Source organism: Antedon bifida, chromosome 1, assembly GCF_963402885.1.
Source record: "Antedon bifida chromosome 1, ecAntBifi1.1, whole genome shotgun sequence".
In the NCBI taxonomy this organism is placed as follows: Eukaryota; Metazoa; Echinodermata; class Crinoidea; order Comatulida; family Antedonidae; genus Antedon; species Antedon bifida.
In genome coordinates this window covers 32,013,414-32,036,277 of record NC_136226.1, presented here as the reverse complement: position 1 = coordinate 32,036,277, position 22,864 = coordinate 32,013,414, and the positions used below count along the sequence as shown (strand labels likewise).

The 22,864-nt window shown below is 34.9% G+C and overlaps 3 protein-coding genes across 3 annotated transcripts; all 3 read right to left on the bottom strand.

Moving 5' to 3' along the window:
- Positions 1-1,257: 1,257 nt before the first annotated feature.
- LOC144858765 (sodium-dependent phosphate transport protein 2B-like) lies at positions 1,258-8,523 on the bottom strand. Its single transcript, XM_078714875.1, has 6 exons — positions 8,392-8,523; positions 7,526-7,616; positions 4,704-4,976; positions 3,350-3,660; positions 2,681-2,897; positions 1,258-2,337 (listed from the first exon to the last, which is right to left on the bottom strand). The coding sequence occupies exons 1-6, from the start codon at positions 8,497-8,499 to the stop codon at positions 1,427-1,429; spliced, it is 1,911 nt and encodes a 636-aa protein (XP_078571001.1). The 5' UTR covers positions 8,500-8,523; the 3' UTR covers positions 1,258-1,426.
- An 847-nt stretch (positions 8,524-9,370) lies between these two features.
- On the bottom strand, positions 9,371-13,478 carry LOC144858755 (sodium-dependent phosphate transport protein 2B-like). Its single transcript, XM_078714863.1, has 6 exons — positions 13,168-13,478; positions 12,652-12,760; positions 11,958-12,230; positions 11,518-11,828; positions 11,049-11,211; positions 9,371-10,847 (listed from the first exon to the last, which is right to left on the bottom strand). Exons 1-6 carry the CDS (start codon positions 13,402-13,404, stop codon positions 9,949-9,951), a joined length of 1,992 nt encoding a protein of 663 aa, XP_078570989.1. The 5' UTR covers positions 13,405-13,478; the 3' UTR covers positions 9,371-9,948.
- Positions 13,479-14,373: 895 nt separating this feature from the next.
- Positions 14,374-21,419, bottom strand: LOC144858745 (sodium-dependent phosphate transport protein 2B-like). Its single transcript, XM_078714852.1, has 6 exons — positions 21,265-21,419; positions 19,655-19,847; positions 18,679-18,951; positions 17,796-18,106; positions 16,808-17,039; positions 14,374-16,351 (listed from the first exon to the last, which is right to left on the bottom strand). Exons 1-6 carry the CDS (start codon positions 21,298-21,300, stop codon positions 15,384-15,386), a joined length of 2,013 nt encoding a protein of 670 aa, XP_078570978.1. The 5' UTR covers positions 21,301-21,419; the 3' UTR covers positions 14,374-15,383.
- Positions 21,420-22,864: the final 1,445 nt, after the last annotated feature.

Genomic DNA, 22,864 nt, shown 5'->3' with positions numbered 1-22,864 from the left:
TTTTTGTTGAATATGCCATATAATAGTTATTCACTTTGACCAAAAATTGGACCGAAAAAAAAATGTATTTACCTGAAAAAACTGTTAAAGCAAAAAAATAGTCATAGCCAATGGGTTTTTGGTTAAATTTTGTCATTTTATAACTGAAAACATTACATTTTTCGGGGTTTTTTTCTCCGAAACTTTAACTTTGTTAAAACTACAAAATAGCCTATTCAAAGTCTGATTTTATTAATCTTCATTTTCCATGTTTTTGGGGGACAATACGTCTTTAACATAAGTACCAGCTACAGTATTTTCCTCATAAATAGGAGATAATGAGATATACGTTTAAAGAAACGTCACAAAAACAATAGGTAAATATATGGAATATGCCTAGTCATAATCAATATCATCATCATGAATCATTTCTTCATTCAGTAACTTTCATTATCACCGATGAATCAATCATCTTGACAAGTCGGGAACATAAACAAAATTAAAAACACACATAATATCTCATCTTGTCTTTTTATTGTATAAATTATCATATACAGCAACATCTCGATACGAGATAAACACTGAATCAATCACTTTCAGTTTTTTTTAGAATTAAAACATGCTTTCAGTCACCTTCTGAATAACAACTTTTTTATATTATATGTATTTTTTTTATATTATCATCTATATATTATACTAGCTATAATATTTAATCTTTTTTTTTTAACAAAAAGGCTATATTTTTAACTAGTAACTTACACAACAAGTTGAACTAATAATATTATATTAAAACCACGAGTAATTAATACTACATAAATATTTTAACATTTGCATTTTTTCTATGAGCGTCAAACAATCACTCCCCCACCCCCTTTTTCCCACTCCAATCCCTTCTTGGCTACTTTATCAAAAGTAAAATAATGGAAATATACGCACACGTAGTACTGTCAAGATTGGCAGCAAATAGTTCCTGTGTAATAAACTATAATTACTGCGCACGGACGGTTTTTACACACTACGTACTTTTGAAATACGCATGCGTTAATAAACGGATAATAAAAGGGTGATGCTTTTCTATCTCGATGAAACAAAATCTAAAGGTACGACGGGAAGTTATAGTACATTACATGTCAGCAATCGGCTCACAATCGTATTTTTCTATTCTTTACATCTTTCTATAGTTTAGACTACAGCATGTACTGTATAAATAATTACGATATAAACAAAATGCAATAAAATAGTAGGTCTATCCAGAATTCGCTAATTAAAAATCACTTCAGCTCATTAATTTTAAATTAAAACATAAATAATAAGTACCCTGAGTTAAGAATAAAATATATTTGGGACTAATACATAGTAATGTCTCAAATGTTACAAACATTAAACTAAATAGATATAGCACATTAGCACATACAAAATAATGTAGATTTTGGCTACGAAAAGGCGGCTAAACCATTGTACCATTCAATGCAGTAACAGCAGCAGTATCGACTTGTTCTACGGGTGTATATGAACATTGTTCGTTTGTAGGTGTAGCCGGCCTACATGGACAACACCGTTTGAAAACCGATAACGATTTGGTAATTAGATTGTCAATTGGTTGTAATGATCGCATCCATATCGGTAAGAAGTTCCAATTTTGTAGCATTTTTGGAAGAACAGTTGGACATTTGCTTTGAAGTATATTAATAACGATTACTATTGTTATTATTACAAGAAATGGGATACCAAACCCAGCTAGGTACATAGGACCTGCAAGGGTTAATCCGAAAACGGCCCCAGGTAGCATGAAGAACATCATTAACAGGTAGAATATGGCAAACCACCGATATTTTGCAGTTGTGTTACCGAGATGCTTGGCTAAATTAATCGGGGTTCTCCTCATAATAGGGACAGGGTACCAGACTAGAATACCACATATATTGAATAGTAGATGACAAAGAGCTATTTGTAACGCACTTTGGAATTTATCACTACCACTGGCCAACGCGGCTAATATGCCAGTAGCCGTGGTACCAATATTAGCACCGAGGGTTAGAGGGTACATTCTATCGAGTGATATTAACCCCATACCCACAAGTGGAGTTATAGTGGAGGTAAATACGGAACTACTTTGCACCAAGAAGGTCATCCCAGCACCGACGATGATAGCCACGTAACCAGTCAGGAAGGCGAAAGGCTTCGGAAAGTCGGCGTTGATGTTTTTCCGGACGAGTTCGGCCATTTTCCCCATCATCATCGACTGAAGAATCTTGACCAAGAGGATTAAACATGTGCATAGCAGAAATAAAGAAAATAGCAGCAAAATGGCGCCGACTGTAGAATCGGAAAGACTCGTTTCGGCGAAAAGATGATGGCCTAAAAAAAGAAAGAAATATAACTTAGTTTTACATTCATAAAACAGACGATACATCGTATGAATGTGCGACGCATGGTGGGAAGGATTTGGGACCAAACGTCACGACGCTTACGTACGTGATTTGTTATTTGTACTTACGCGCTATGACGTTTGCTACAAATCTCTTCCCATCATGCATTCTACAATGACGTTCCTCGCGAAATCAAGCTATTTGCGATAAACCATAATCATAACACAGATACTGTATGCTGTCTTCTAGCTACGGAGGTGGTTCAAATCAGGGGACAGACTCTCCCCTCCCCTACCCCCCGATATTCAGAAACTTTTCAAAACAGCACTTACATTTTGCTCCATCTACTAACGTAACATTAACCATGCTAGTAACATTCCTGACGGCCGTGTCCCAGATTGTACCATTTTCAGCAACCGTAACGTTTTCAAGTGACGTCATAACACTCGGGACTATTATCTCTTTCTTGTCGCATATCGATTTAATCATGCTCTCTGATACAGCATCTTCGTTGCCCTTCGCTAAGTCAGTGATTATGTTTTTGTTTACCTGTAGAAAATAATAAATAAATTTTACTTGACATTCAATAAAAACGTGGTACGGTAACGGTTAGTCCTTATCTTAAAGTACGCACTGAATTGAATTTGAATACTTAAGCTATCACTGTTTAGAACGAATAGTGGATAACCATAACTTCCGTATTTATTCGAATAAATAATAATAATCAAATATTACAGTACACCCTAGATATGAAATACAACACAATTAATATCGAGATTTTATAAAATACAGTAAAAAATGTATCAAAATGCTTGGTAAATTGTAGATTATATCAATCAATTAATTCTACTAAAAATAGAAGTGTATATAATGCATGTGGCGGAGCGTTTATTCGAGGGGGTGTTTATTCAAAGCCGGGCGTTTATTCGAATAAATACGGTATTAACAATAACAGGGGTACTAAACAAAACCTGCATTAGGCCTAAGTGTTCGTGTCTCACCTGAATAATCTTTTTAGTAATTGGTTTCGTCAGCACCTTTAACAACTCCACCTCCGCATTTTCATTCACTTGTATATTAAAACTATCGACGATCCAGCTCGAAATGTGGAATAGAAAGTGAGTTATTGCCTCTAACGGTAAGAATATTATAACAGCTAACCAGTTGAACATGTCGTGGACGGTAGCACCACCAAACGCACGTCGGAACTCATCACGTTGTTTCGACTGAGCCATCGATACGATGGTGTTGGTGACAGATGTACCGATGTTAGCTCCCATCACGATGTAGATTGCAGGTTGGACATTCAACACTGAAAGAAGACCATACGTTGATTAGACCAAATCATTGGTTAGACCAACACATTGATTAGACCAACCCATTTAGACCAAGCCATTGATTAGACTAAAGCATTAATTAGACCAAAATGTTAATTAGTTAGACCACACATTGATTAGCCCTACACATTGATTGGACCAACCCATTGATTAGACCAAATCAATGGTTAGACCAACACATTGATTAGACCAACCCATTGATTAGGCCAACCCATTGATTAGACCAACCCATTGGTTAGACCAAAGCATGATTATAATAACTATTTATTAGGCCTCATATCAATTCTCTATTTCTTTCCATTGTTATTAATATTACAGTAGTGTTTATTTTTAGATCAGAAATGTTTATTAAATATACGTTCTCTCCCTAATTATACATGCAAACACAATTATACACTGTGTATTATATGTTTATTCACAGCACAATCAAATCGTAATTACGCCATTGCAGACGTCAATATATTAAGTCTGGCGTACACACGAATGCAGAACGAAAATTAGAAAGGCAATTTGGTTTACACGATACATTTGCGTGGGTTTGTGAACACTTATGTAAACTTACTGGAGGCTGATCATCATCTTTGATTAATGGTTTAAAATGGAGGAGGAACGTGTTGTGATGATGCGACGTTATGAAACAATTTCATAATCATAAGCTTGCAATACGTCACAACACGAGATTGACACGTGAACACTCTCTATAGTTTCATTCATTCGTTATAACACCTGTTGGTATAATAAAGGTTTATCGCAAATAGCGAGACGCATTATGGGAAGGGTTTGGGAGCCTACGTCACGACGCGTACGTACGTGATTTGTTGTTTGTATGTACGCGTCGTGACGTTTTCTCCCAAACCCTTCCCGTCATGCATTTTGAAATGACGTTCCACGTGAATTCAAGCTATCTGCGATAAACCTTATTATATTAGCCACTGGCTTATTATGGTAATGAAATTAATAGATTTATAATTGATAATTATTAGTAAAACGTAAAATAAAAAGCAAAATAATTACTTACGGCCAGCAGCTACCATGGTAACGACAACTGACGTTGATGTGCTTGAACTTTGAACCAATACAGTCACCAAGATTCCGATCATAAGCCCACAGATGGGGTTGTTAAGAAGTTCGTTCTCGCTCAGGGCTTTCCCGGCAGTTTTCCCTCCTAGCAGTTTGAAGGCATCTCCCATGATGCTTAGCGAACAGATGAACGTATATAGGAGAAATAGTACGGCGATGGGCTTGAGGAAATATAGCGACACGCGTTTTATTTTTCCAGCTCTGTTCAACTCTGAAAAAAAAAATGAAAAATGATTTTTAATAATCACTTGAAATACTTGTGACTATATAACATAAGCATAGAATCCGCCAGAAGAGAAAACAAAATCAGCACTTATTTTCAACTACTCCAAATCCGCAAACTTAGGTATATTGAGTTTCTCAACGACGCCCAACCCTAAATATTTGTCTGTGTACTTTTACTGTTTTATTTATATACACTGTATAATATGCCAATTTTAAAAATGTCAGTTAATTTTTTTAATGGACAAAATAAAGATACTATATGACTATACTATGACTGTCGACCGAATGGGGGAACGGAAGGATTTGAACCCAACTGGTTGACAAGACAAGAAAACCAGCTCAAATATCACTATTAAATAATACGCTTATACATATTATGGCTAAATAACAGAAAGAATGTTTACAACGTTATACATAATGAATTTATCTAACATGGTGCAACATAAATTGTAGTTGAATTCATTTCATCTACTAAGAAAACGCTGGCGGCGAAACAGGTACGAAATGACGTCATTAAAACGACTTCAAGTTTTATTCATTTCCGGTGAAAATCTCTTAATTTAACGTATTAAGTTTATCATCATTTTTAATAATTTCCACCAATATTGTTCATGAATTCAAAATCAACCAAAATATTTTAAAGAAACTATAAGAGTAGGAGCCATCGCCCTCGTTACCGCCCCCCTCCCCCTCGTTACAACTGCTCTTCGTTCATCATAACCTTACATCCGTCACAATAGATATTTGCATGCTATGATATTAAACGCCTTAAACACATAACAACATCTTACGTCACAGCTCACTACATCTAATTCGTATACTGATGTACTATATCATGCGCCGAACATGTGAACATAATCATGCATCAAAACGTTTAAAAAATGTAAAAAAACAAATTTAAATGAATTAATTTGTTTTATATGGAAGGCACGAATTTTAATTTTAGACTGTTATTTCGTCGAAACACGTCGGTTAGGTATATTTTTTGTTAATGACTACCGCCTTTTTTAACAGAAATAACTTTTACAGGTATTCCTAAAAAAGATTTATTTATTCGTATAGGCCTAAATCTATGTTTAAAAATCATAAATTTACACCTTTTTAAGGGCTTTCAGGTAAGCATAGGCTTACTTCAATACTTTTATTTCGAACATTTCTGACGCATACAAACAAGTGTGTTTTAAAATTGTAGTTAGTATGAGAAACTTGGATACTGGAGAAATAGAATAGAATTATCGGTTATTTAAAAAAAAACAAATCTGTAGGGCCGAACACTGGCCGTACATGACCTTCCAGGTAGAGCGCGCGGAACCCGGATGTCACAATTCACGCTACTTTCTTTTCTACGAATCCAGGAAAATGCTACTGTTCAAAATAGTGACCTGTCCGCTAGTTCAGATCTAAGGGGTAGGCCTATTTATTGTAGGGCCTACTCGACTGTTATCGGGACAACACGATTTCTGTCATACCATGGAGAAATAAGTTATTTCTCCATGGTAATACATAATAAAACAATAATGAACATTTAATGAAGCATAACAAACAACAGTGTGTTTTATGGTAGTGTGTGGATACTAGAGAAACCTAGAATTCTTGGGTTAAAAAAAAAACAAATCTGTAGGGCCGTACCATGGAGGTATATTTATACCTCCATGGCCGTACACTTCTCGTACATGACTTTCCAAGTAGCGCGATGCTATGACGTCATAATTCAAGCTACTTTCTTTTCTAAGAATCCAGGAAAATGCTACGGTTCACACTAGTGACCTGTCCGCTAGTTCAGATATATCTAAGGGGGATATTTATTGTACTCGGCTGTTATCGGGACAACACGATTTCTCTCATACATAAAACAATCATTTTCTTAGCTGCAAAACTATGAACTGTTTACACGAATGTTAAATCACATCCGTTATAAAACCGTTCATTAATAATTCTATTGCATAAATTTATCTGGTAGTTGTTCCGAATATTAATTTGGAGTAATTCAGCATTTTAGTAATAATTTTAATTACTACTTTTTGTCTTAAGCTCTGTCTACACTATCAAACTTTATGTGACAAAAAATATGATGTGCCCATATATGGACATGATGATGTCATATCACTACCATATTTGGGCATATCACTAATTATAAACTAGTTTGATAGTGTAGACAGAACTTTAAAGTTCTTCCCCTTTTAAGTCTTTATTTAATCAAACATACCTATTTTCTACAAATTCTTAACATTAATGTTTTTTTCAATTACTACTTTTAGAAATAATACACATAATCGAAAGAAGGTGTACGGAAATTTCGATTTAAAATAACGACAAAGAGTGTAAAAATATACTATTTAACATAACTCTAACAATCCTTTTTTAATATAAATTTTAGTAATGATTAATTACATTTTAAAGCTAATTTCACTGTGATTAATAATATTGTTAATTTGATTAGTAATGAATAACTATTTTGTATGTACACTACAACATTTTTATTATTACATTTTAATTAAAACTAATTTCTCAATGATTACTAATGTTGTTACTTACGGTGCCATGGCGTCGTGTTGTTTTTGTATTCCAGCAGCTCCCATGGATCATCGTTTCGCGCGCATTTTTTCGTCACCTGGCCTTGAGGTACCTGTAAGATAAAGACATTAATCACGGTTACGTAATGGTTTTTATAAGCTCTATTGTGAGTGTGCGGTGTCTGGGTACAGAAAATGTGACCACTTTGTTATTATTTACTATATTATTAGGCTGTAGAAAATTATAAGTACAGTACTCAGTATTAAATATAGGCTTATTCATTAATACTAAGACATATAGGTCTATCCTATAATATACAAATTGAACTTAAACACATTTTATACAATTAATTTGTGTTTTGTGTATGCCGTTTAATATACCGTAGGTTTATTCAGGAGGCAACAATTTATAATATATATATTTATTTTTACCTCCATGATTTGCATATCTAGCCTACTACTAGACATTATTAGATCTCGACCGTCCCATATCTTGTTTTAATTTTAGCCCTTGTTTTTTTCTTCATAGTATACCCTGGTCCCTTCCTTCTTTCTAATACCGTAAAAAAGTACTCCTAAATGTCACCTCATGTACTACTACTAGACTACAGTATCTGTACATAAACACTAACAGATTTATAAACTACTACTGTACTAGCAGTAGGCCTATGAGTAAGTAGTACAAAAAAACTACGTCCTACTACTACATAGTCATAAGTATATACAACACTAGGCTAGCCGCTAGGCCTAAATCGTCGGCAGTGACTGTGTTTGACAGGCATTTTACGCGCGAATTCAAAATTGGCGCTCAATAATCCTACACACGGCCTAGCTAGATTTCTATAATAATGGTCAAGTCAAAGCATAATTGATGCAAAAGTAAGATACCTTAATGGGCAAAACCTCCAATATAACTTCACTTGTTTCTGTTGATTGCTGTTGAGATTCCATCCTGCTTTTTAACTGTTTATGTTTTGTCAAAGTGAGTGTAAACATTTACTAAAAACTAACATCAATGCTGATCTTTTACACACAGTGAAGGTATACACAACCAAAGTCACGCTTCACAAACCACTATGAATAAACATTATAAATAAAGACGTTTCATTGGGTAAGAAAACATATGTTCTTTCTTTGTGTCCTATTGAAACTAGCGCCCAATCTGGAGGGGCGTGGCTAATTTGTTCATTCATAAAATTAATATATCACGCCAATTCACATGGTATTCACATGTTGTTTGTACAAAGAAGGCCTGGTTACACGGATGTTGAAACCGCAAGGAATATCAAATTAGGATAAATAGCAAAGAACTTACTTGACCTACCTTGAACAAAATTATATAAGAAAGAAGAACAATCTGTTTACTACACACGTTGTATGAGAAATATATAACTACATTTCAGATTTGCAGACCTATTTTTTTTGGTATGGTGTCAAAGGACAAAGAAATAGATGACGTCAGGAGGAAACAAAATTACTGTTTTGACGTGACGTCAGGTAGCATAATATAACCGATAGTGGATACTCACTTTTATTTAAATAAGAAACAACGAATCCCCAACGTAACGTATTGTATATGAACCTTCACTTTTATTTTTTTTGTTTTCTTTTCTATTTTTATAATAAAAATAGTCTTGGGGGCACTCCAATTGCAGTTAAATTAAAACGCAATACTTTAATATATCCAATATAACGTGTTGAAACCGTATACCGCAATCTAATTTCAAAGCGATGATTATACGTTTAATAGGTAAATTTCCAGTGAAAGAAAAATCAACATCATCATCCGATATACTTTATAGGACCATAACAACCAAAGCTATCAGACAAGTAACTAAAACCATAACAGACATACAGCAAAAACGTATTATATTTTTAGATTTTATTATCTAACAGTTTTTTTTTCTGGTCAAACCAAACCAATATACAATGTACATAGTACACACTTCAAAACTTTAAAATATTACAGTACTGTATTTTCTTACTGGTTCTGTAAAACATAAATAAACGCTATAGTACCAAATATTATGTACGACTGGCAGCGTAGTGCAAGGCAGTAACAGCAATTATACAAAATGTCTTTTTTTCTTCTAAAATGAAGAAAATTTAATATATACTATAATTTGTAAATAAATTGAACTGCAGTATATAAATTAAGTCTACATTTACTACCTTAGTAGTACGTGACCAAATATAGTCCCAGGCAGCATGAGGGTAAGAAATTTGGCAGGAAGGGGTGGGATTCTACTGTGTTATTGCTTTGATTATACAGTACTCCAATAAAGCATCTTGTTTGAAAACGAAACGGACTTTAGTGGGTGGGATTCAAATCAAGCATGGGATTATATTTGGTCATATAGGATAATACTTCGCAACAATACGCTTGAAAATAATTAAGTAACCTAAAATAAATTATAAAAATCTATAAATATCATATTTTTATTGTTATACATTAGTTATAGTAATACATGTATTTGTTAAATGATAGGTAGATTCACTTTTTGGCTGCTTTTCTTGTTTTTGTGATTTTTTAGAACATTTATTTCTAAAAACAGACATTAATTTAGTGATAACTTTATCAATAGGTTCTAGTGAATGCATCCACAGTGGTAAAAAATTCCACGTCTTTAAACAATTTGGTAAACGATTATTGCATTTCTTCTGCATAATATTAATTATTAAAATGATTAAAACAAAAACAATTATTATTGTCCCTACGATAGCAAATGCTACAATACCTGCTAATGATAGTGCAAAGACGAAACCAGGCAGTAAGAAAAACATACAAATGAGATATACTATAGCAAACCAACGATATACAGCTGTTGTGTTACCAAGGCCCTTGGCTAACTTAACAGGTATCTTGCGCATGAAAGGTACTGGGTACCAGATTAAAATACCAGAGATGTTAAATAATAAATGACACAAGGCAATTTGTAAGGAGCTTTCAAACTTGCCACTGGAAGAGGCCAGTGCCGCTAGAATCCCAGTTGCAGTCGTGCCAATATTAGAGCCCAGGGTCAAAGGGTACATCCTTTCAAGCTTAATCACCCCCATCCCAACAAGTGGCGTCATCGCGGACGTAAATACTGAACTGCTCTGCACGATGAACGTCATCACAGCACCGATGATTATTGCTATGTAACCAGTCAACCATGACAGCTTACCCGGTAGATTTGCGTTCAGGGTTTTCTTGATGACGCGAGCGACGTGTCCTTGTAGCATCGAGTTCAGTGTTTTTACGAGAGCGATCAAACAGCCGCACAGAAGAACCAATGAGACGAACAGCAGTATCCCACCAATAGCAGTTTCCGATAGGTTTGTGTCAGAAAATAGATAATGGCCTAAAAGAAAAATAAACAGATTTATTATTGATTATGACAACAACAATGAACTATTTATTACAACTGTTGGATGTTGCGCAACAACGTGCGAGTTAGACAGATAAACAGATGATCCATCACTTCACGATTGTTCAAATTAAACTCTATGACATGTGGCAATCTTAATTGGTTACATATTAACCAATTGTATTAAATACTTACATCGTTCAGTTCCAACTTCTTTGTACAATGTTTCGTTTGACTGCGTTCCATTCAAAGTAGAATTTACAGCCACCATGGTCTTCTCGCACCAGTTCTTCAACAAGTTAGTATCAGCCGCACTCAGCTCGCCGGTAGAAATCTTATTCAGAACTTTGCTGTCAATCTACAATAAAATAAAAATAGTACAAGATCTATTATTACATGTTCGTATCAGTTTGATACACAATTCTAAAGCTTGAGCCCTACTAGTACACAACGCAAGTAACTTGGCCAATCACAAGCGATGGATTATCCGAAACTGTCGCTGTCATTGGTCATTTCAGTTGTGTTGTGCTTTACATCCTTGCTTTGCGTCCTAGTGGGAATCAAGCTTTAATAAGTAAAATTGAGCTAGCAGGACCAGGTATTGGGAGGACTTTAATAAGAATTATTAAAGAAAAATTAAAGTGTGAAGGAAGCTGGTAAATACCTGGATTATCTTTTTGGTGAAAGGCTTTGTTAAGACCTTCAAAAGCTCAATGTTAGCATCTTCATTGCTCTGAATGTTGAACTTGTCCACAATCAAGCTTGTGAGGCGGTACAAGTACCCAGTTAGAGCTTCAATGGGAAGAAGTATGATGACCGCCAGCCAATTGAACATGTCGTGTACGGTAGCACCTCCAAAAGCTCTTCGGAACTCATTACGGTCGCCAGACTGAGCCAGAGAGACGATGGTGTTGGTGACCGACGTTCCAATGTTGGCGCCCATAATTATGAATATAGCAGGTTGCACTTGTAATACTAAAATTGTGGGAAAAAAACAAATATAAGTACTATTGCTAAAATTGAGATTTAATAATTCATTTATTAATAAGTCTTATTGTAATATAATATTAATAATTTAAATATGTAATCATATTTAACACTTACATTCAGCTGCTACCATGGACACTATGATAGATGTTGAAGTGCTAGAACTCTGAACTAAGACCGTCACCATTATTCCAAGCATCAGGCCACAAATTGGGTTGCTCAATAGCTCATTTTGAGCAAGCGCTTCTCCGGCAGACTTTCCTCCGAGCAGACGAAATGCGGTGCTCATCAGGTCAAGTGAACAGATGAACAAGTAAAGAAAAAACACAACAAATATGGGCTTCAGGAACCACAATGACACACGCTTCACTTTCCCCCAATTTGTGAGTTCTATTGGACAAAAGAAAATGAGTATTATTGTAATTGGTAGAGTATATAGAGCATAATTATTGTTTAATTATTAAATTAACCTTAATACCAAATGAAGGCAGGTCTTCTATAAGCACTTTTTACATCCCTTGTAATTGTATGTAAAACGATTACAAGTTTTACTAATCTATTGAACAAGCCCTTGAAGTGTATTTAAACTATAAATATAACAATTTACACTAGATAAGAAAGTGTACAACGATATATTAAATCGGAAATTAAACATGGCAATATCTACTATCGTTATCATAGATTATACAGCAAATTGAAGGATGTAACAAACCAAAATAGAAATGAATGCAACAAATGATGTTTACGTATCAGGTGTGCGAGGAGGAGGAAGAGGGGGTGGGGTTATAAATTAATAAATATGTCTACATACCATCCCACGGGGTTGCTGTATCTTCTATATCAACAAGACTCCAGTGATCTACGCTATCTTCTTCCTCTGGAATCGGCAATTGCATGTGTTCTTCTGTATTTTTCAAATTCTAAATAGAAATTTAAAAAGTTAAAAAAGGTAAAGGGGAAGTTGCTAGGCCTATGTAATTATTTGGAGTAAACAAAAAAAATACAATTAACATTCATAAATTAATTTAATCAAGGTCCTATATAGGCCTAGGGCCTAGGCCTATTATTACTATTAGCTATACAGATTAAGTTAAAACAATCACTCGGCTCATTACCATTATTAATTTTATAATGAAATCCACAACGTGGCCATGATGATATGGTGGCACAAACAAAGACAAAGTAAAATGACACCGGTTTATTGATTAATTTCAATGACAAATAAATTGACTTCTAAATCCTAGCTAGACCTAGATTTGATTTAGGCCTATTATAAAACAAATAAATATCGTACATGTAGGCATAAATAATTCGTTTTTTGACTTACCATATCGTAAGTTGAGATGAAATGTGCGCCTTCTTGTGCTTTTGGATGAGAATCTGGATCGATATCGACAGCAGCAACAATCATCATCGGCTCTCTTTCATGATCAACATCATTTTGACTCGACGGCAAAGCTTCATATTTTGGAAATTCAACTTTTGTTGCAGATTCACTTAGTAAACTATCAGCACATGCTGAGTTAGAAATTTTACTTGGGTTTGTCTCTTCAGCGAATACCATCTTGAACGATAGTCAGCCATCAACTGAGCCGGTTACCGGTATGTCTTAAAAATCCACATGCCATACCCAAGTAATTGACCAATCAGCAGCGGCGGTTGGTTAAAATGGTGTTCACATGCTCGAAGGCGAAGAGCGCGTGGACATATATGTACGGGGTCGCCCACTTTATAATATACAGTACAAAACTATTTTTGCAATTATTACAATAGAATTACCAATATTACAGAAATTTAAATATATTTATTAAACGATTATTTATCGCAAAATATTAGGTAGGAAAAATGATGTATAGTTAATATTTGATCCTAATATTATTATAGTATTTAGATAGGATGAGCTACCCCTGTATTGAACTAAACTTGACTTTATGAATGAATCGTCATTTTACTACGTACATAAAAACAACGTTGATGGCGGTGTAGTAGTAAAAAGCGGGAAAATTGAAATGTTATTGTTGTTCAATTGTTTAATTTGTTCTTTTATTAGTAACGATACAATACCATTCATACGTTTTTATATATAGAATAGATTAATAACCAAAATTCAAATTATTAATATAATGTTTAATGTTTGAGTTATAGCGTTCTACCAATGATATTGATTTTGATATAGTAACGGATGTCCGCCAAGAAAAACGGTAGTAAGCCTACTAAAAGGCGCGCGTCGTTGTTTCGTTTATTTAATCCAGTTGGATAATCTTAATGATGTAATCCTGTTTTGTCTCGCTATTATTCGATAGACCGGTTTTGTGCTGAATGGGGTTGAATTGTAATTGGTTCGTCAACTAAAGTTGTCAGGTATTGTGGTGTGGAGAAAAGAGAAATTCTATTTATAGTATAGTGCCTACGATTTTTAAAGCGACTGCTTCATTAAATTGGTTTACCACATATTGTTTGCCGATTTTCCTCCGAATTACCAGTGATTCGGACCCTCTTAGCACTAACGATCAATTCCATAAAGCACACTGTCTGAACATACATCTGATTACTTTTATTACCATCCTTTGGTTATCAATAAAATCGAAGAAAATATAAAAGTCATTAAGTACGTACTGTAACTTTCTATAAAAATAAGCTGCTATAATACAATTTGATTCATCAGACTACAAAAACAGCTGACCAGAATTAAGTTGATTTCTTACTACGGCGGGCATAGGCCTAGTTTTTATATTAACAGTTTACGGTTATGTTTTGTTTATATATTAATATTGTTTATCTATATATAACATTTTAACAAATTGAAAAATTTGGTTTGTCCAGCAAAAGTTATTGAAATTAAAATTAATACTGTAACCATGGATTAGTAATGAATATTCATTAATCCATGCTGTAACGGGTAAAACGCCGAGAAGGCATAATATAACAATAACCACCGAAACTCGACCTCGGTTTCTATCTTCATCACGATAAGCAACGCCCTCTACATTTTACATAAACTTTGAGGAACGTTTGTCGCCCTCAGTGCTCAGCACGTAAGAAACTCAATAAGATGTTTAACTGATTAAGTCTATACTTTAGTTATTTGGAATTGGAATAGCAATTTTGGAAAGTAATTTTGCCGCATTGGATATTGAGACGGCAACCAATATAGATGCCATACAGATTATCAGGATGGAGGGAGCCCTCTACAGCCCAGTTAACGTACAGAGAGCTAAGTTGGATTGCATACACAATTTGAATTATACAATTCTTATCATATATCATGTTTTTCACAGTTAAACTGGTTCTGTTCTTTATCGGTGGATATTGTAGGCATAATTCATTGCTAAATATACCTTTAGACGTACTACTACTTACGATCATGTCATAACGACATCTGTACAAAAACAGCTGCGCTCAATAAAAATAGCCAACGTTGGAAAATTGGTATCTATTCAAGAAGTTCTTCAGCATAAAGATATTTACAATCCATTAAAATATAGCGTAAAAAGTCAATTCAGTTGTAAACAAAGTTCGTATCTGAATTGATGACGTCATCAATTACATAGTACGCGTTCGTTTTGCCTGTTTGGATGCTTTCTGGTTGGGAAGCGTCAGGTATGCTTTATTGGAGGCGCGATGGTAGCTAGCACGAATCATAGAGTGCCTGTAAGACACAGGAGGGTTGGCGATCTTAGCAACATAATCACCCGTCATACATCGGCAAAAATGGCACATTGCAAATAGGCGTGACAGGATCGAATCTAACGGATCCAACGAGCGCATAAACAACGGCAGGAACTCCCAATCTCGTAACTTTTCCGGTAAAAACCGTGGACATTTATCCTGCATGATGTTGATGATGACGATAACGGCGGCGAAAATTAACAAGGGTAATCCGATTCCGATGAACGCACCAGTTCCTGCCAGCGACAACAGAAACACAAATCCAGGCAAAATGAAGAACATTAATATGAGATAAAAAATGGCGAACCAGCGATAATCCGCCGTTGTGTTTCCTAAACACTTCGCCATGTAAATCGGCAGTCTGCGCATGATCGGTATTGGATACCAGAGTAATATGGCAGAAATGTTAAACAGTAAATGGCAAAGTGCGATTTGTAATGAGTTACTGAAATTGCCGCCTGTGCTGGCTAACGCGGCAAGCAAACCGGTTGCCGTGGTGCCAATGTTTGACCCTAAGGTCAATGGATACATCCTCTCCAGCGTAATGACTCCCATACCAACCAGTGGTGTCATGGCGGATGTAAACACAGAACTGCTTTGAACTATGAACGTCATACCAGCACCGACCAAGATAGTGAAGTAGCCAGTTAAGAAAGACAGTCGTCCTGGAAAATCTGCATTCAAAGTGTTTTTGATTACAGACGCCATTTTGCCCTGAAGTACAGAATTTAAGGTTTTGACGAGGACCACCAGGCAAATGCAAAGCATTAACAACGAAACACAGAGAAGAATTGCACCGATAGCTGTTTCTGATAGGCCAGTGTCAGCGAACAAGTATTCACCTAGAATAAAAATAGAGGAAAAGAGATCAGTCAGCAAGCAGCACACAAGAAGAACTTGCGAGTGAGTAGCCAAGCGGTTAAAAAGACAGTGGAACCGTAATACGACGTAGCCATAACATCGGCAAGGGTTCGAGGCTTACTCGCTCCATGGTTCTGGTGGTAGAACGATTCTTCTCGAATAAGGACTATAAACCGTAGGTTCAGTGTACACATCTAGCTCGTGTGCACTTTAAAGAACATAGTAAATCTTTCGAGACACTGGAACGTCTGGGACAATAGTCTTAGACTAAAGCGGCTACCCAGTATAAAGAATAAATAACAACTTGGCATCGCAAAATGTTCCTGCTTACGATTCCCACCCAGAAATAACATTTTTGTCGCAAGTCAAGTTGTTGAAAATGACTATCTAATAAAATAACAATATTTATATGCTGTTAACTGTCGATGATAACTTACATTTTTCAACTCCAACTTTCTCAAACGTTGTTTCAGACCTTGTAATGTTCACTTGGTAGGTAGAGTTCACCAGCTGTCCAAAGTAGTTATAGTTGTTCTCCGTAACAGTCGCCAATTTGGTAACGTTTTTTAGTACAGCAACTTCTTCTTTCTTGCACCAGATTTTCAGGAGAGATGAGTCATCAGCCTGCACCTCACCAGTAGAGATCTTACTGATGACTTTGGTGTCAACCTGCCAATAATGATTTATGTTAGTACGTTTCACTGAATGTATTCAATTTCAATTTCTTTTATTTCGGAAATTTCATCCATACCAACAAACGTACAAACAGAAAAAGCAAAAAGTAAAATTCGCAAACTCTAAGCTTAAATATATAGGATACTTCTCCATCTACAATACATGTTTGAGTTATGGAGCATGTTTACAAACACAAGCAACAATAGTATTACAACTATTCAACATACATTGCATGAAACCATAGATAGATTTTCGCATATACTCATTAAAGGAAGGGACACCATGTTCAATAAACATCATACTGGCACTACTGCTTCTACAGACATTCAGTATTACACCAGTATAAATTCAATTCAATTCAAAATTCTTTAATCATCCCACACGGGGCAAATCAAATAAAAAGGTCTGGATTAAAATGATCTTACAAAAATATACAAAATATCACAAACACAGTACAATATAAAAAGAGTCAAAGTTCAAGAATTTAAGAGTCGGATGGCCACTGGCAAAAACGAATTCCTTTTCCGGTTTGTTCTACATGCCGGGCATCGAAAGCATCAATAGTTTGTGTAAAACATACTTTTTAAACAATCTTCATAATGTGTATTATCTATTATTATCAATATCTTCATCGAATATCATCAGATATCATTATTGATTAATTTGATCATTTTTATCACAACATGCTTTTCGTCTTCATTATCTGATATTTTATCATTTGAAAATGAAGAAGAAAATGAAAATACGAACCTGTACTATCTTCTTTGCAAATGGTTTTGTAATAACTTTCAACAGTTCAATTTTAGCATTTTCGTTGGAGTGTATGTTGAAGGACTTGACAATAATACTAGTTAATCTATATAGGTATCCCGTGATGACTTCTAGGGGAAGTAAGATCCCTACAGCCAGCCAGTTGAACATATCGTGTACGGTGGCCCCGCCGAAGGCACGTCGGAACTGGTTTCGGTCGCCTGATTGTGCAAGCGATACGATGGTATTGGTAACTGACGTGCCAATATTGGCACCCATAATTATGAAGATTGCTGGCTGCACCTGTAACACTGAATGGAAAAAAATAACATAAAGGAATTTGTTTTATTACATTCTTTAACCAAATCTACGGTATAGTTTTATCATATAGTCAGCAAACTTTATCATACGAGCAAACTTTACCAAAACAGCAAACTTTACCAAAACAGCAGACTTTACCAAACCAGCAAACTTTACCAAACCAACAAACTTTACCAAAACAGCAAACTTTACCAAACCTTTCAGGTTCCCATTGTGTGAACGTACTTTAAAACTAACAGTCTCTGTTACTAAAGGCTGTCATTTTTGCAGGAGCAATTGGCCTTACTTTTGAAAACTAGTTTCCTATACAGTTTTCGAAAGTTTATCTAGCAAACTTTGTACCATTTTTGCTCAAGTTTGCAAACTACAGTTTACTAGAGTAGGCTTCTACCACGTCTATTTATTAGTAATACTTTTCAGTGTGGTCAGTGTATTAAATTTGAACAACAACAATGAAGAGAAATGTTAAAATATGTTGAAATGTTGAAAGTGGTGAAATTGAACACTGACGTGAAGGAGTGGAGATTGAGCCAGAATGATTACTTTGTGTTATCGTACTTACATCCAGCAGCAACCATAGAGACTGTAATAGACGTAGAGGTTGATGAGCTCTGTACCAGTACAGTCACCAGAATACCTAACATGAGTCCACACACAGGGTTGTTCAGAAGCTCGTTGTGAGACAAGGCTTCACCAGCAGCCTTGCCACCAAGCAGTCTGAACGCAGAGCTCATGAGATCCAAGGAACAGATAAAGAAGTAAAGCAGGGTGATGATCAAGATCGGCTTAAGGAACCAAAGAGTCACTCGTAGCACTTTGCCTTTTCTATCCAACTCTGAAGAAAAGGAAATACTTAACTCATTCTCTGAATTATTTATTGTCTCAAATGTGCTCCATTAATCTCTGTCTACACTATCAAACTTTATGGGACAAAAACATGTGATGTGCCCATATATGGACACGATGATGTCATATCACTACCATATTTGGGCACATCACACTTTTTTTCAAACTAGTTTGATAGTGTGAACAGAGCGTCGTAACATTATATTCGAAATCAATATCCGTTCCCATGTTCATTGAATATAATGACAAACACTATTTCCCACTGATTCACAAGGGGAACGACTAAGAGAAAACACCCCTTATACATTGGCAACTTATTTATCAGCAACTAGTTAATGATACATCTGTAGTGTATAATGAATAAACGAGAAACAACTCTGACTCAAAGTCACGTGGTATGCCTACAATTCAATAATGTATGTTTTATGCCAAAGGTTTTATATATCTCTAACACATGACATGGCTCAATATATTTTTAATAATTTCAATATGAGAGATTAATATATTTCAAATTCAACGCGATTGTTTCAAGTTCTTTATGTGCAGACAAATTGTGTGACAATATTTCACTGTGGAGCAGCGGGAATTAACCTGATATCGGAAATTGAAATTACCGTATTGACAACTTATATTACTGATTTTGGTTTCCATAGATAGGTTAAAGATCTCTAATAATAGCATTGATTTTATACCTGACCATGGAGTGGTTGTATTTTCAATATCTGCAACTGTCCAGGGGTCAATTGGTTCTTCCTCCACTGTGGTGAGATGTTCTTTCTCTTTTTCTCCCTCCTGCATTTTTTCACCACCATTAAGATGTTCCATTGGCACCACAACATGTTTCGAGTGACCATTTCGCATAGGAACTTTCGTTCCATTTATGACCTGCGAAAGATATAAAATAGATCTTTAGTTTCTTTTTTTCTTCGTTTTATGATCAAATAATTGTTGTTTTTTGGATCGTTATTCATCATTCTTTCTTGAGTTATCTTAACTTGCTGCTTGTTTCAATATTTAGGTCTAAAAAGGCATTGGCTGTCATTGATTTAAAATAAAGCCCAAGCGTAAGATGACTAATGCTTAGAATAATTGTTTAATAAAATTCCGTTTGTCTCACCACAGAGGAAAGACATAAATACATTTGTTTGTATTTCTTATTTCTTAAGGACGTCCCCTTAATAAACAGTAAAACCTTGACAATAGCCAGATTTTCAACGAAAATTGTAACAATTTCAAGGAGTTATCCGCCAAGGTGCGAATAACTAATTAATATACCGAACGAAGGACAATAATATTACTGTTAATATATTGTCTACATGAAACCATTAAACATGAATCCAATATTGTAACAATTAGTGTTTTTACGATTTTCAATTCCCCAATATTAAAATTGAATAAAAAAACTGGGATGAAAACTCCGTGTATCTAGAAAATAATAAACACTAAAACTACATTTTGTTTGAGTTTTGCCAATCAATTATTTGCAAAATAAAACTTATTATTATTATTGTTTTGTCTTGTTGTAATTTCAGAAATAAAATTATCGATTTTTATTTGCAAGAAAACTGTTTCTTCTGATTAACGGAAATGCAACTTATCCTCTGCAGCAGCAGTGGTTGAAAAAAGTTGGCAAACACTACAATCAATTAAGTAAATTAACCCTATCACCTTCTTCGTAACCACTAGCAGGAAATACAATTAAAATGGATGATATCAATAACAACTATCTTTGGCCTAAGCTATAAATTCAGCCACTGCTTTCATTTTATGCATTTTATTTAACAGTTTAAACCAAAAATAGTTCTTAACATCTTGTTAATAAGTAACGTACGATAGATTGCGAAAGAAATTCTGAAAATATTTATATGTAACATTGGCTAAATCGAAAACAGATGAAAATGTTTTCACTAGCTATAGGCCTACAACATTTTGTTAGAATAAAAAGTAAAGTAGGCATCATTACCGTGGGTAAATACGAATCCACGTGTCCTTTTGTCAGACACATTTTGGCATTATAAATCACTAGGCCTAATTATAGACAACTTTCGTTTACATTTAACTTTTGCATCTATAACTTTTTCGATTAAACCAACATATTGACAATTATAGCTTATGATATTATGTGTAACTACTGTAGAGTTGAGAAAAGCATCTGACAAAAGACTGAAAACATTACAGATAACTTTTGTTAACTTGTGTCCAAAAAAATCATGCAGTTTACATAAAAACATACCGCTTATTTCTTTAAAAGAACTGATTGGACATTTTCTGATCTGAAATTAAATAACAAAAATAGAATTACCAAATTTAGCTCATCCTCCGATCTTGTTGTTGGCATCTTGTAAGTCCAAAACGAAGCAATTTAAAGTAAAAAAATATGGAAGATAAAATTTTACTCTGCCTGCAGAGATGTTTCAACAGTCTAAGATGTATCCTGGCCAAACCAGCAATGTCAGGTTCTAAAACAACGCACGGAAACGTTTGTTATAGAATAGTCACGTGATAACGACGAGCAATTTGCAGAAGTAAACTGTAGTGCCAAGAAATGTAGAAAAGTAGAGGTTGGAAATAGAAAAAGATAAAATTCGTTTAAATTGACCCAGAAAAAATGTAGTTTTGTGATCATCAAGGTTCTTTAACTTGAAGAAATTTTGGAAAATATACCTTACTTATAGGCCTATTTGTTGATGAAAAAGAAATGTGAAAAAGCAGAATGTTATTGTTTAAGTTCAGTATTATTAAAAAAATATAAAATATAATTAAATTATATTCATTCAATTCACATGTATTCAGCAATATAAATATTTACATTAAAATGATTTTAACAAGTAATTGTCTGTATAGTCGTAAGACCCTTCAGGAAAAAATATATATAAGAAGAAGAATAATTTCATAAATTATTGGATGTTTCACTTACATAGTGCAACAATACAACATTTGCTCAATAAAAAAAATATAAACAAAAGTGTAACTTGTAGTAAGCGTGTTGTTCTTTAGGTCTACACATGCAATGTCTACACCTGGAAGTTCACAACTTCTGAAGTACAACTCTATTTGACTGTTACTACAACTATTCAGGAATCAGGTAATAATGAGGATTAACTTGTGTCTAAAAATAACAGTAAAGGTTATGGATACTGAATGAGTATGCCTCGTGTATACAGCCCTTGGTTTTCAAGGATTCACTGACCATTTTACAGATTTTGTTTTGTAATATTTTCAGGGTGAGGAGATCCTCCCGCGGCTGATGACTCATCGTCTGAGTGCGTTATTAAATCCAACATCAGCAGTTTCCTGCCGGAACCTTACAAATTATAGTGTGAGTAAGCATCACAGCAGAGAATAGAAGTCACGTGCTCGCAGAATTCTTCTCACAACAGTGACACCATGAGAGCCGCCGTAGTACTGCATATTATCGTAACCAAAACGCGACAAGTTAGATGTGTCCAAATCTTGTTTCCCCTTATGCAACGCATTGACGTACGCATAGAGCGTGGTTCCCACTAGGACGTACGCACAACGCAAGCGAGGTGACCAATTCCAAGCCACTGTTTGAATAATCCATCGCTTGAGATTGGTCAGATCATTTACGTTGCGTCGCTAGTGGGAACCAAGCTTTATTCTTGGTTTTCACTGACGCAAAAGCATGGACGTCGTACGTACCTCAAACGCAATTACAAGCTACGGACCATTTGAACTTCAGTGTCACTGCTGACGAATGGAAACATATCATCATTGCTTACAAGGCACTAATACGATTCCATCGGGATTGGGTTCATATTTTGGTCAAAAAAAAACAATTAAAATGCTTGAGAAATAACCTTAAATTAGAACAAATGAATGTTTTGTGTTAAAACTTTTTTAACAAGTTTGAATTGTTAGGTCAACAACCCGGTGACTCA

Coding starts and splice junctions, on each gene's coding strand:
- LOC144858765 (XM_078714875.1), bottom strand. CDS start 8,499: ATGTTTACACTCACTTTGACAAAACATAAACAGTTAAAAAGCAGGATG. Junction 3,661..4,703: donor TACCATGGTAGCTGCTGGCC/GTAAGTAATTAT, acceptor GTCTTCTTTCAG/TGTTGAATGTCCAACCTGCA. Junction 2,898..3,349: donor TTACTAAAAAGATTATTCAG/GTGAGACACGAA, acceptor TATTTTCTACAG/GTAAACAAAAACATAATCAC.
- LOC144858755 (XM_078714863.1), bottom strand. CDS start 13,404: ATGGTATTCGCTGAAGAGACAAACCCAAGTAAAATTTCTAACTCAGCA. Junction 12,231..12,651: donor TACAGCAACCCCGTGGGATG/GTATGTAGACAT, acceptor TTTGTCCAATAG/AACTCACAAATTGGGGGAAA. Junction 11,212..11,517: donor TCACCAAAAAGATAATCCAG/GTATTTACCAGC, acceptor ATTTTATTGTAG/ATTGACAGCAAAGTTCTGAA.
- LOC144858745 (XM_078714852.1), bottom strand. CDS start 21,300: ATGCCAACAACAAGATCGGAGGATGAGCTAAATTTG. Junction 19,848..21,264: donor CGGAGGATGAGCTAAATTTG/GTAATTCTATTT, acceptor TATCTTTCGCAG/GTCATAAATGGAACGAAAGT. Junction 18,952..19,654: donor TACAACCACTCCATGGTCAG/GTATAAAATCAA, acceptor CCTTTTCTTCAG/AGTTGGATAGAAAAGGCAAA.